Source organism: Sinohyriopsis cumingii, chromosome 17 (assembly GCF_028554795.1).
Source record: "Sinohyriopsis cumingii isolate HCF-2022 chromosome 17, ASM2855479v2, whole genome shotgun sequence".
Taxonomy (NCBI): domain Eukaryota; kingdom Metazoa; phylum Mollusca; class Bivalvia; order Unionida; family Unionidae; genus Sinohyriopsis; species Sinohyriopsis cumingii.
The window spans coordinates 77,625,143-77,640,109 of record NC_142977.1 but is presented as its reverse complement, the minus strand read 5'-3'; the positions used below and the strand labels follow the sequence as shown (position 1 = coordinate 77,640,109).

At 34.9% G+C, this 14,967-nt stretch overlaps 1 protein-coding gene across 1 annotated transcript in view; it reads left to right on the top strand.

Moving 5' to 3' along the window:
* Nucleotides 1–14,967, top strand: part of LOC149779281 (uncharacterized) — a 151,746-nt gene that overhangs the window by 108,420 nt on the left and 28,359 nt on the right. Inside the window, exons 25-27 of the mRNA XM_089939880.1 lie at nt 2,748–2,817; nt 7,915–7,957; nt 11,021–11,150. Of these exons, the coding sequence (XP_089796006.1) occupies nt 2,748–2,817; nt 7,915–7,957; nt 11,021–11,150 (243 nt within the window). The remainder of the gene's footprint in view (nt 1–2,747; nt 2,818–7,914; nt 7,958–11,020; nt 11,151–14,967) is intronic.

Sequence of the window (14,967 nt, the reverse complement as noted above, 5' to 3'; positions counted from 1 at the left end):
GGGTATGTACTTTAGATTCAAGAAGTGTTATATAATGAGCTTAAAAAACACTGTCAGTACCACTAATAATACAGCAGGTTTATTCCAGTCTATACCAAGATGTGCTACTGGTCAATTCAAATATTGTCTAGAAAGGCTAACTCTTCTCTAGGCTTTCTTCATCAAAATTTAAGTTGTTTTTTCCTAGTTAATGTACTGTGTATCCACCCTTACTAAGATCATTCTCTTAATATATATCAGTCATGTGTTAGTGTACAACAGTCTTGTGACTACAACTTGTTTAACAGATTTTAATGGATTACCATGAAACTTGGGAAATAAAATCTTTTGAAGATCTGCACATCAACTAATTACTGTCCTGGTAAAATTTTGTTTTTTAGAATTCAGGAACCTTTTGTTTTGCAGCTGAATGCAGTTTATGTCAGAATCTTAAGAACACAACTTGTCCCACAGTTTTTGATGGAGCACTGTGAAAGTTATTACACCTCATGATCATCATCAGGTGAAGTGCATATTTACACATTACTGTGTGCACATGTGACTTTACTAGAGCTCATTGTAAAGTATGATAGAATATTGTGACTGCTACTTGTCTCACGATTTTCAAGGGATGACAATGAAACATTGCAAATGTTTGGTATTCATTTGATGATGTGCACATTTACAAATCACTGTTCTCAAAAGTTTTGTTAGAGTTTTGTTAGAGTTATTAGTTATTACCCTTTTTTGTCTTTCAAGTATTTGCATTGCAAGACAGAATCTTCTGAATGCAGCTCATCTGGTAGATTTTATGAATCACAATGAAACCTGATAAATATTTTGAGTATCATCCCAAGATGTTTATATGGACAAATCTTTATGCTTTCTTGATTTATGTAAGACTAATTGCCCTTTTTTAACTTACAGCCAGATTGAATATGGAAATGAATTTTGTGAATTTAACTTCTCTTGCAGTTTTCAGTGGATTGGTGTGAAACTTATTACATGTTATGGCCATTATCAGCAGATTTTGCCAAATCATAATGTTTGCACTACTTTTGGAAGAGTTATGCATCTTTTTCTGTCAGAAGATAATTAAAATTGTTCATATTTGATGGAACTGTTATGCATTCACTGTCACTAAGATTAATTGGTGAGCACACATGTTCTTGAACTATTCATGAGTTTCAGTGGTCAGTTTTTTAAAATACATTTATGTACAAATCCATGGCTGTCTGTAGAAGATACTAAGTATGCAGTTAATGTATTTTCACTATTTCCTTTTTAATTCCCATCAGTTTAAGATGGTAATTGTTTAATAGACTGTTTGTACTTTTTGCAACTTATTATATCATCCTTTACTGTATTTATAATAAATGTTATTACTATCAAGTGACCATGTTTATTCTGAGCCGAATTAATGTAGCAATCAAGATCACATTACTCTTATGTTACGTGTTTAGGCTCTAATAAACAGTAACAAAAGAAAGAGTGAAAACATCAAGCTTTGAAAAAATGTAACAAATAATTTATTTCCCTGGAAAAATACTGTAAAATTGAAAAAATAAGAATTCACGGTTTTAAGAATCAGATCCAAAAATATTCCAAGATTAATCCACGAATAAAATTTTAGAAGTCCTAGTAACAAAATGTTGTTGTTGTTTTTTTTATGGGGTTTAACGCCATTTTTCAGCACATGATAGGCTATGCATGGCGGCCAGTATTAATGGTGGAGGAAGAACCCAGGAAAACCCCGGGAAGAACCACCGACCCACGAGAAGCTACTGGCAGGCTTTCTCACATACCCACATTGGCCGAATCCTAGACTCGAATCCACGCAGACAGAGGTGAGATGGCAGTGATCCACAATGGAGAGCACTTTAGACCACTCGGCCACTCAGGGCCCCAACAAAATGTTCTAATGAATTCAAGTTGGAGTTCAGATGAAAAATCCAAAATGGAAGGTGATGACGTATACTGTAGTCAGTATAATGCTGATGTGTTTACAGTTCTTTGTGAACCACAGAAAATAATATTCTGGTGTTTGAATTCCAAATAAAATTTAAAGAAATGCCTTTGTCCAAGAATTCTCTATGAGCACTCAAATATTTCCAGGAAAAAGAATTAATCTTTTAGAATCCAAACAATTTGAGTAAAAAGCTGGTCACAAACAAACACTTTCCAGTGTAAAGGTAAAAGCCCAAACTGAGAAATATCTCTCTAAACATCATTATTAAATCTAACTACTGCGCAATTTTGGAAAACCCAGAATTGTGAAATAGAGGCTGTTTACATTCTAAAATCACGTACTCCCAATATGACCTTGATTAGAAGCAATCATTTTACTCCAAGAATAAAATAAAAATAGAAAGCTGTTTACTTGTCTCAGTGATTTTTGAATCAAAGTTGGGAACTAAGTCAAAAAAAGAAAGTGTTTCTTATATTAGATGTTTATGAAAAGAGTCGGGTCAAACTGAATTTTCTGAAAAAGTGCCAAATCAAGTAAACAAGATTACATTACTTTGACATGTAATGAAATTTTTTAAAAATTTAAAACTTGCAAACAGACAATTAAATTAAATCAAATATAAATTAAATCAAATATATATAACATTACAATGATAATAATATTTACATATTGAAACTTATTTTTGTTTATTACATCATATACAGTGGGGTACAAAATATCATAGTTTGCAAGCAAGACACGGGATTCTGTGGAACCAATGTATGACTCACTATAGTTTGTTTTGCTTTTTCTTTCAAAGCAATTGGAGATACCATGACCTTTGACCTTTCCAACAAGCCAGGCAAAGCACTTAGAGACAAATTACTTTTGTAAGTACCTTTTGTATGTATTTGACTGGTTTGGCATAAAAATAAGTTTCTTTCACAGACATTTACAGAGCATCTTTTCTTGAAAATACTGCAGCATTGAAGTCATTTTGCCATCTCGTTCTTTGTATGTAATTACAAATTTTCAAATTGTTCAAAAAGTATTTCATTTGTATAAACATTACCAATGTTGATCATAGTTATTATATGTTGATGTTGATGATAGTTGTTATAGGTGTTTGACTTGGTATGGGTGTTGATAATAGTTACTACAGGTGTTTTGACATAGTGTTTGGGTTCATCATGGTTACTATGTGTTTGACTTAGTATGGGTTTTGATCATAGTTATTATGTGTGTTTGACTTGGTATAGGTGTTGATCATAATTACTGTGGGTGTTTGACTTTGGTATGGATGTTGTTCATAGTTCTTATAGATGTTTATAGATATTTATTCTATAAGAATAAAGGCACATTTGCGTGATGCAGTAACTACAAAGGCATCTCCTTGCTCTCCATAGCTGGCAAAATACTTGCTCGCATCACTCTCATCAGGCTTATTGCAGCAGTGTCAGAAGATAACCTCCTTGAGTCTCAGTGTGGTTTTTGCCCAGACCGCAGCACCATTGACATGATCTTCGCAATGAGACAAGTCCAAGAGAAGTGCCTTGAGCAGAACATGAATCTGTATGCTGTCTTCGTGGACCTGACAAAGGCTTTCGATGCAGTCAATAGAGACACCCTGTAGGTAGTACTCAAGAAGCTTGGGTGTCCTCAGAAGTTTACCAACCTCATCCAGCTCTTCCACAATGACATGACTGGAGAATTTCTCTCAGATGGTGAACCCTCTGAGAAATATCCCATATCTAATGGTGTCAAACAGGGATGTGTGCTTGCTCCGGCACTCTTCAGCCTCTTCTTCACAGCTCCATGCCATCCGTGACCTTGACCTTGGTATCTACATTAGATATCGCCTGGATGGATCAATGTTTGATCTCCGTTGTCTAGCTGCAAAAACCTAGATGCTAGAAAGACTCATCACTGAAACACTCTTTGCAGATGATTATGCCCTCATGGCCCATGAAGAGACTCACCTACAGGCAATTGTGGACAGGTTCTTTGAACCCTTCAACCTATTTGGACTCACAGTTAGCCTAGGAAAGACAGAAGTACTCTTCCAGCCCACCCCAAACACTGTCCCATCACAACCCTGCATCATCATTGGCAATACGCAGCTGAAGAATGTGGACAGTTTCAATACCTTGGCAGCACAATATCCAGTGATGGCTCTCTGGACAAAAAGATCACTGCGAGGATCCTAAAAGCCAGTCAAGCACTCGAATCACCAACCAAGAACCAAGGTCTTGCAGCACAAGGACATATGCCTGTCAACAAAGATGAAAGTGTAAAATACAGTTGTCCTCATGACTCACTTGTAAGGCAGTGAAATGTGGACTGTCTACCAAAAGCATATCAGTCAGTTGGAACAATTCCACCAGCGTTCCCTGAGATCCATCATGTGGATCAAGTGGCAGGACCAAATCACCAACTAGGAAGTCCTTGATAGAGCCAACACAACAAGCATCGAAGCCAAACTAATTTAGGTCCAGCTTCATTGTACTGGCCATGTCATCTGCATGGACCAAAACAGAATCCCAAAGCAGGTGTTCTTTGACGAGCTAGCCCAGGGCAACCAAAACCAAGGCTGCCCTCGCAAGAGGTATAAAGACAATCTCAAGATGCACATCTAATGGACCAGCCCGAGCTCGCTGCCTCATACAGAGTCCTTTGGTAAGCCCAGACCAGAAAAGTCTGTTCCACCTTTGAGATTGACAATTTGCTATTGTCTTGCTGCAGCTCATGAGAGATGTCACAGATCTGTATCCCAGCATCTCCCATCCACCTGTGTCCCATGCCCCACCTGCAACGGCCTGAACGCATCAGAACTCCAGAGCAACACGCGCGTCCACCATTGCTGAGGTCACACAAATTGTCTTCCTTGGAGAGAGAGAGATGAATGGAGGGATGGAGTGAGGGATGTTTGAATTTGTATGGGTGTTGATCATAGTTACTATGAGTGTTTGACTTGGTATGGGTGTCAGTCATAGTTAATACAGGCGTTTTGACATAGTATTAGGGTTGATTATAGTTACTGTAGGTGTTTGACTTCGTATAGGTGTTGATGATAGTGATCAGGGGTGTTTGCCTTACTATGGGAGAGGATTGCTTGCTTTTTCTATACAGTTTGCAGTTTGAGTCATGAATACCAACTAACATGATTTTATAGCTCTAAATTTTTTTTATACACCATCAAGCTATACTTTTGAAAAGTTTTACTTAATTTAGCTTCATGAGGGAAGGCCAGTTTTCATGTCTTGCAAAACATTGCTGTGTTGTGTTTGTTTAAATTCATGGATAAATGAAAATAATTGTGGGTTTGAGTTTACAAAAATGAGCTTTCTGTTTTATAAAGTCAGCATTAACTTAGTCTTTTATTTATTAGGTGTTCAAATATAGAAAACTTAGAGTGGAAACAAATTTACAGGCTTTGCCACTTCACTATTCATGTGACTACAATAACCGGTGCATAGAGTAGTCTCAACTACTTCAGAGAAAGGAAATGTAGTAAAAGAAAATTATGTCAGTGAAAGGCCTCATTCTGTCAGAAAACCTAATTTTCCTTCATTCTCTTTGCTTCAGTTTGGTTTCGTTTGTTTTGGTCAAATAAATAAAAGATTCTATTGCATCTTGATAATTTTATTCAAGTATATTAACCTCTGTCTCCAATGCTGTTCTTTATTTGGTAGGGAGGTAATTTGATAGGTCCGAGTTTGCCACAAACACTGCAATTCCATGCAGTGTGCATGTGCTTTTAATGTAAAATTGGCAGTCTGTCATGCTGGTTGATATCAACTGTGTGCAGTACCTCACACATAGAACCTGGACTCCTGTAAATAAAACCCTATGATGCATGAATAATCTAAATGAAGTTTGGTTGTATTTTTATTTGTGTTAATACTTTGGACACATATACAGAGAATTCTGATTAAAGGGAAACAATTGAAGTTTTTATATTGGAGTCAGCTAGGTATCAGACTGCATGTGTTGAAACCATCAAAAACAAGACGCAATAGGAGTCAGAATTTGAGAGGACATGGCCATGTTTAAGCTAGAAAAGTTAGCTAGGCACATATCTCTTCCAAACTGCAGATTTTGAGAAGGATTCCTGTGCATAGATTAATGTTCACATTGCAGTCAGAAACAGATTAACTTCAGAAATCATCAACAAAATAATGCTAGTACAGGTGCAGGGTGGTTCATATGGAGATTTTAATTTCAACAGAGCATTGCATACATGGAAAAGAAAAGGATAGAAAGACATGTGTAGAGATGTTAAGAATATGATTTATACCACTCTGTAATTTATTTTAAAGACACTTCACCTCTACCCCCTGCTTTTTTCTGTGGGGAAATTGTCTTTGTTATGCTAATTCCTGGCATCATCACTGCAAACATTTTGGAAATGAAACCCTATTGAAAATTAATATCACATGAATTTTTTTCACCACTGATTTTTTCATACAAGTATTTGTTCATCAGAAAAGATATGATAAAACATGTAAAAAAAATAATGTATGGACAGTAAGGTAACTTTATTTGCCAACCTTCATTTAAGTGGGAAGGTCAACTAATGCAATCACTTTTCTGATAGCAGCAGTGACAATGGTATTATTATCAACAGGTTTGGTAAAGGTTAGATTTATTTTATTTTATCATGGGCTTGACTTGCAGCCCATGGCCTTGTTTTTGTTTTGTTTGTGTTTTTGTTTTTTTCTATATGCATGTCATGAGACTTGAGTGTATTAAGTTATTATGTTTGTTAGGACATCTGGCAGCCTGTCTGCTCCCTATTTGTTTCACACAATAGAGTTTTCTGCCATATACTGCTACTATACCTTGTAAGTAGCTTGTATTTGGAGAAGGCAGAAACCTATTTATTTCAAGCTCAAAAGATCACAGGTCAGGGTCATAGTGACTGAAAGCTGTTTTGACATAATCGCTTGATTTGCATTCCAGATACCTTAACCAAACTTTGAAATATTCCAATTTTCAGATTTGTAAGATATCTGTCGATTTGTTGATTCAGTGGTAGGCCATGTTCATAATGTCTTTAAGAAGAAAAATGGTTTTGGATAATATATTGAGTTCTTTATCACCTACTTTGACCAAACGTTTTTGGATGGCTGACAGTTAGACAAGAAAGACACCTATTCATTTTGGGGTTAAAGTTTAAAAGGATAAGGTTGGGGGTCTCAGAGTAGGTAAAGTAATTTCCACCAAACTGCTAATATGTTTTGTGCAACAGGCTTTGACTAAATATTGCTTCTTTGCTAAGACACCCATTGATTTTGCAATTTTAAGATCAAAGGTCATTATCAGATGGACTCCAAGTTGCAAAATGGTTTCTACTAAATGACTTAAGTCTCATGCCACAAACCATTTGTGTGTGGCTTGCAAGAAAGGCACATTTTGATTTTTGCTTCAGTAAGTCAGAGACGAAGTCACAAAAACTGACAGAAGGAAAATGGTTTCCACAAAGTAACTAATGTTTGTGTTTTTTACATTGAGAAGGTTTTGTAGCTGGCTTGCATTTAAGACAAAGAAGACATGTGTGGATTCTGGATTCAAAAGATCAAGTGTTCAACCAGTGAAAGGTTTTCATTAAAAGAAGTACAGTATAATAATATTGACCATGTGACAGGCATATAATGTAGCATTGAAGGTACTCTAGATTCTCAGTGTCCTTGATACTACTATTTATGATATGGTAGGCATATAGTGTACCATTTATATAACTCTTGTTTCCCAAAGTCCACAAGTTAGGGGTGAATAAGTTTTAAAGTTTTCAATACAGTTACTCAATCAAGTTCAAGTAAGTTTGATGTCATGAGGCTGATTTGTTGTCTTCAGACTTGCACATATTTCTGTTTATGTTATAATGTCAATGATGCAGCAGTAGTGTCTCTATAATCAATGTGCCCATGATGCATAACTATGTTATGAACACTTTAAAATCAGTAAGTCATTTTTCTATTTTCCAGCTCAGTTAGACAGAAATGCCATCATATCTTCTTGGACATCAGTGTAAGTAAAATATAGTACATATTGTACATAGACTTGAGTGTAAGTAAAATATAGTACACATTGTACATAGACTTGAGTGTAAGTAAAATATAGTTCACATTGTACATAGACTTGAGTGTAAGTAAAATTTAGTTCACATTGTACATAGACTTGAGTGTAAGTAAAATATAGTTCACATTGTACATGGACATCAGTGTGAATGAAGCAGTACACATTGTACATGGACATCAGTGTAAGTGAAATATAGTACACATTGTACATGGACATCAGTGTAAGTGAAATATAGTACACATTGTACATAGACTTCAGTGTAAGTAAAATATAGTTCACATTGTACATGAACATCAGTGTGAATGAAACAGTACACATTGTACATGGACATCAGTGTAAGTGAAATATTTTACACATTGTACAAGGATATCATTGTAAGTGAAATATATTACACATTGTACAAGGACAGCAGTGTAAGTGAAATATATTACACATTGTACAAGGACATCAGTGTAAGTGAAATATAGTACACATTGTACATGGACTTCAGTGTAAGTTAGATATAGAATACATTTGTTTCCTACAAAATTATCAGATCATGACAACTGGTACTTTCACAACTTTGACTTCGACAACTATTGCAAAGAACTCCATAATTCACCATCTTAGCTACACTACAGCTTGCAATTTTGAACACACATCATCTGGACTGGTCCAGTCCTTACAATGGAACAAAGGTCAGTCAATATTTGTCTGCCTATACCACCCTCATCCTGGTTGGAAACACAAGCTAACTGAATTTCCCTTTTTGGAGCAGTTTCATAACCTCCTGGAGTATAGAGGTTCAGTAGATGGCTACCTGATTATTCTTGGTGATTTCAACTTTCACTTTGACTGATCTGGAAACATGGTAGCCTCTAACAGCATTTGAACCCATCTCACTGGATTTGTTACATACAGTTGTGATGAAAAGCAACCCATAAGTCATGTAAAAAAACTGTATCCAATTCTGACATAACTGCTGTTTGAGTGCTTAGATTTAGTTTTGACTTCATATACTGATGTTGTCATTACTTGTATCTCATTGGGGGAATTCCCATAATTTTTCAAAACTGCCATTGAAGAAACACACACTTATCCCTAACAATTTAAAAAACTGCTACCCTGTATCTAACCTATCATTCATTTTTTAAAAAAAGTTGTTCTATCCCAACTTGTATTTCATCTGAATTCAAACGGTCTTTTTAGCAATGTGTAGTATGCAGATTGCCCTTGCCATGGTACTGAAACTACCCTTCTGAGAGTGGTTAATGACCTTCTCTCTGCTTTGGATAGTGGAAAGATTACAGTTCTCACCCTCCTTGACTTGTCTGCAGCATTTGACATAATAGACGATGAAATATAACTTCACTGTCTCCAGCATGTATTTGATATTCATGATATAGTCTTACTTTGGTTCAAGTCCTACTTAGTTACTCAGGTACAAATTGTGTTTTGTATGTAAATGGAAAACATTCCAGCCCCGTTGGTCTGTTTTGGTGTTCTACAAGGCTCTGTTATTGGCCCCATACTCTTCATTCTATAGATTCAGCCACTCTCAGTGTCATAGTTCAACATCCGGTGTTGCACCAGTTGTACACTGATGACATACAAATATACAAAATCAAGCTGCCAAGCTGAAATTGAGACTACCATTCAAGGCACAGCAAGATGCATTTCTGATGTGAAGTCATGGATGACATGTAACATGCTGCAGTAGAATGATGATAATACTGAGTCATCCTGATCACCATGCAAAGACTCCTCATTCACACCCTTAACCTAAGGCAATAAGTATCAGTCATACCAACATTAAATTTACACAGGCAGTATGAAATCTAGGTGTCACTCTTGACAGTACGCTCTCATTACACCAACATGTCATGAACATATGCAAAACTGCATATCTGGAGTTGAGATGCATCAGCTCATTTCACATTTTTCTTTCAGTTGATGCCACTAAAATACTAGCTTGCCAGTAGTTTCTCGTAGGTCGGTGGTTCTTTCTGGGGTTTTCCCGGGTTCTTCCTCCACCATTAATACTGGCCGCCATGTGTAGCCTGTCGTGTGCTGAAAAATGGCGTTAAACCCAACAACAACAACAACAACTAAAATACTTGTGTGTTCCTTAGTACATTCAAGACTGAATTATTGTATTTCACTTCTATCTAGTTCATCTACTACAGAAACTTCAGAAAATTCAAAACAAGGCTGCTAGGATCATCCTTAGAGTATGAAGAACTGAGTACACCTGTCCCTGCTCTGCAGCCTTCACTGGGTACCAAATGAAACAAAAATCTGTTCACTATGCTACATTTCATTGACTGGCTCCAGTCAAATATAACTCTGACCTCACCCTTGTATATACACCATCTAGAAACTTATGCTCCTCTTCCAACACTCACATTCTCATTGTTCCCACTGTTAAAACAAAGTCTTACAGACAACATTCTTTTGCATACCAGGGCCCAGCTACATGGAAGGAATTAACCATAAATCTTAGACTCAAGGACAATAGTGCCCTCAAAACTCACCCATTTCGACTGCAAGAACAGGCTTAAAGACTTAATAATGTTTACTTCTTTAATTAGTGTTAATTAGTGTTAGCATGTTTTTGTATTGTAATTTCAAGGTGTATGTTTTTTTTATCTTGCCATTTTTTTATGTGTTATCTAACTTTGTAAAGCACTTAGAGCTATAAAAGTTAGGCACTGTGCTGGTTTCTTTACTTTTATTATTACTACTACTACTTTTATTATTATTATTATTATTAATATTATTGCTATTATTATTATTACAATGCAAAATTTTCAAATGTTCATGATGATCAGTATAACAACTACAACTACAATCATTACTATCTTCAATACTACTACCATACAACCACCACTATGACAATTTGGAATAAACCAGTTTGTGTCATTTACTCTCTAAAATCAAGTTATTCATTTACAAAGTAATACATGTTTTTAATTGAATTGCAAACTTATATACAGATTTAGAATTAATTTGTATATGCTTAACACTTTTCAGATAAACAGTCCAGAGAACATTGTCAGGAATTGCTACTACCTCTTCATGTTGTCTGCATTCAGATTCCATGCTTGTACCAGACAGTTGCCATGGAAACAGAGGCCAAAGGACAACCCACACTATTTTTTTGGTACATAAAAGTTCTTTCATAAGTACTAGAAATAGAAATTTACAAATTTGATAAAAGTGAACTTGCACTTAAAAAATTTAAACTTGCCTCAAACATGAAATCTCAACATGAGTAAGAAAAAGTACCATAAAATATGGCATATTTTAAACAAATTGCTTTTATTGAAACTTTTGTTTCCTTTGTATTTCTTTTGGCACCTTACATTCATAAACTGATAGTTAAAATTATCTTAAAATATACATGTAAATAATACATGTAGATAGATTTGTACATTAGAAAGAATTAGAATGATATAGTTGTAAGAGCAAAAGCAAACATGTACACATACAGTGTGACCCCGCTATAACACGGTAGTTGGGAGCCATAGAACCTGACCGCGTTATAGACCGAACCGTGTTATAAGCAACCAGGTCATTTAGCTGAAAAAATTACGCATGTACCCAAAAAAATTGTGCGGAGGGGGTGTAGGTAATAAATGCGGGCAGTAAAATATGTGCTTCATCGGCACAGTTACTATCTTAAATCGATGCATATTAAATGAGAAATACACCTGTAGTGAAAACAGAGAAGACATATAATGGCTTACTTTATTTAGAGAACCACAAATTGGTACATATACGCGAATACTGTTGATATATACATGTCTAATGTATAGCATGAATAGTATCAACACCGTGTACTCACCCGTGAACCTCATCATATACATTAAATCCACAATACAAGTGATTCCATTGAAAATATGCACACACAAAGCTTTAAAATATTCAATAATTTTGTCACAGGTCATATTGTTTTGAATTCAGTGGAAAAATATAGCATAATCATGTAACGAATGACGAAGCACATTTACTTTTTAGTATGTCCTAAGTCGGTAAAAGTTAGTTTACGTTTTAAGCCGCTGTTGGTAGCTTTCGTAAGTATAAACATTTTCCCTACAAAAAGAAAACTTTCATGGCACACTTAACGTGTTCCAGTCACGTTGGAAAATGCAAAAATCCATCAGATTCCATCACTTTCATTTAAGTTTGATACTGACTTCCTTTGATGAAAAGTTCTTTGTTTTTATTGAAAGATTGTAGTTGGCTTTCTTTGATGAATGGTGCATGCATTATTGAAGTCACTGCTAAAGGACAGCTTTAGAGAACCAAACAAATGCCCATTTCTTATTGTGGCGGCAACATCAAATAATTGTATTGATTGAGGACGATTTTTTTCTTCCATTTGCTTAGTACATTTTCATAACAATTGTTGCTTCAAGGGTAATCTGTTTCCTTTGAAATTTCAGCAAACTATTTTATCTGGGTACATTTTTTAAAAGGAATTGGCCATCGTTTGGACTATTCTAGTTACTGACCCTCCATGTCTATTGAATAAACCAATAAGATTTTTTTTTTTTTACATTTGTGGTAGCAGCATGATGCTGCCTTCCACGCATGCATCTGAAAATTAACAAAGGGTCAACAGATGATAGAGATGCAGGTGTTCAGGTTTGATGACGGGGATTATTACAGAAAATGTGAGTGTTCTGAAGGATTTAATTCTGAGTGAAAAGAAGAAGAATTTTACTTACTATCCACATACAAATGTCAATCTTTGTAAATATATTAATTACTAGCGAGCAGCAGAAAATCCGATGAAAGATAGATTACGAGATAATACCTTGTCCGGTTGATCTCCATTACCAGAAATGTCAACAACAAAGCGGATATTTCACAACATACAGTAATCATGCTAGATGTCATGATAAGCGGATTATAATATAACAATTCACTGTTTAGATGGTTTGTCAATATGGACAAAGAAGTTATGTAACAATAGATAAATTTCAGTGCATTTTTTATCCAGTTTGTGACTTCCTTTCATGTGGCCTCTGAATTTCTGCACTTCAAACCAATGGTTGTATATAAAAGTTTAAAGAGCCAACAACATCGTCAATAAAAATAAATAATCACGACATGGTATGTTTTGCCGCCAATAAGGAAAAACAATCCAAATCTGCGACATTGGCGAAGACCTACGCGATCCCAGAATAAACTTTTTATGCATTATTTTTTGTACTTTTAAGAAGAAAAACTACTTTTTCGTGTATGAGAAAAATACATACAAAATTTCAGGAGCCACGCCACGATCGTCTTGTATTATTCATATGCGATCTCTTTCCCAAAATGATAATAAAGTTTTTACATTTTTTTTTTGTACTTTTAAGAAAGATTTTTTGTTGTGTACAAGAAAAATGTATGTATATGAAATTTTGTGAGCCACACCACGACCGTTTTATATCTGAATTTGTGTTATAACGGAGCGCACTATAACGGGGTCACAAGGTATGTAGATGGATAAAGGGATAGGTAGAAACGATTTTGGAAATAGATAAAAAATTTAAGTGAGAGAGGGGGAAAATCAAAGCAAGACTAATTTATCCATTTACTTTACAGTTATGATGGGTTCTATTTTTTATCAATTAAAACTTACTTGCCATAAAATCTTTCACATGTTTCAAAACAATCTTTGAAAAGCCATAGTTTAGAGTCAGCAATCTGACAAACTACCCGAGACTAAATTAGGACCAGAAAGTTGGCAAATCCCTGATACATACAGATATTATGATTACAATGTAACTGATAAGATAAAATGTAAATATTTGTTCCTTATTTGTCAAAACTTGATTTAAATAGTAAATATTCACATTATCCCATTTGTGCGTGAAAATGTGAGACTGGCCTTGACATTGACTAGACTCTGGAAATGACACATACAGTAGATGAAACGAAGTGTAGTCAGGTATGCATAAGCAGAAAGCTCTACATATAAAAAGCTAAATCAAAGTGTTGATATATGTATCATGATGAGATTGCAGGGTATGAAACTTGCAGAGCTAAAAGCATTAGGAACTGAAAATAACCACTTGTCAGTAAATTAGCTTGCACAGAGTAATTGTATTTTATTCAGACTGCCAATGTTTAATACAATTTGTTGTATCTTGTATCACTGTCCCAATTTTATGGACTTGTTTGCAGGCTAGTACCTTGAAAATTTGAGCTTGCACATACTGAATTTAAGCTTGTCCCAGGAGTCAGGAAAGTCATTTAGTAAATATCTGTAGAAAGTACCCCTAATATTGGCCCTTATTTGTTGGATGTGAAGAAAATTGTGATCAGAATTGGTAAATCGAACCTTGATATGTCAAAAGCAACTTATTTTGATTGATCAGTCGAACACATTTATAAATATTATTATGTTAATAAAATATTTAAACTACCTTATATTAGTGTACTTATTCACAAATGTCATCAAATGAAGCAAGGCAACCAAGCAAATTGAGTACTTTGTGAGTAAAAAGTTTAGTTTGATGGTTACAGTTTCTTGTGAACTTAAAATTCCTGAATTGGCACTCAGACATTTCCTTAAGGATGAGAAGTGTCACTATTACTTAAAATGAAATTACAGTATCAATATTTTACTAATAGAACAATTTTTAAAAAACTGAGTTTCAACATTGACCATTGTTTCATGAAATACATGGCCGTAGTGTTTGAAAAAAAGGATTTTTGTTTTGTTGTGAATTAACAATAACAAAAAGCAGTGACGTAACACACAATTTTTTTCATGTATGATGGCCATTGAAACAGCTTGGATTAATATTAGTAATGATGTTTCAGAGGTTGGGTATCTTGATAATAAAGTTAATTTATACAAAAAAGTGAACAACATCATTAGATAAAATTCTTTATTGACAATAATTACCAATGCAATTATAAAACTAGTATTCAGCTGTTAAACACTTGCATCCTCACTTATAGTGCGTTATGTCCTTTTT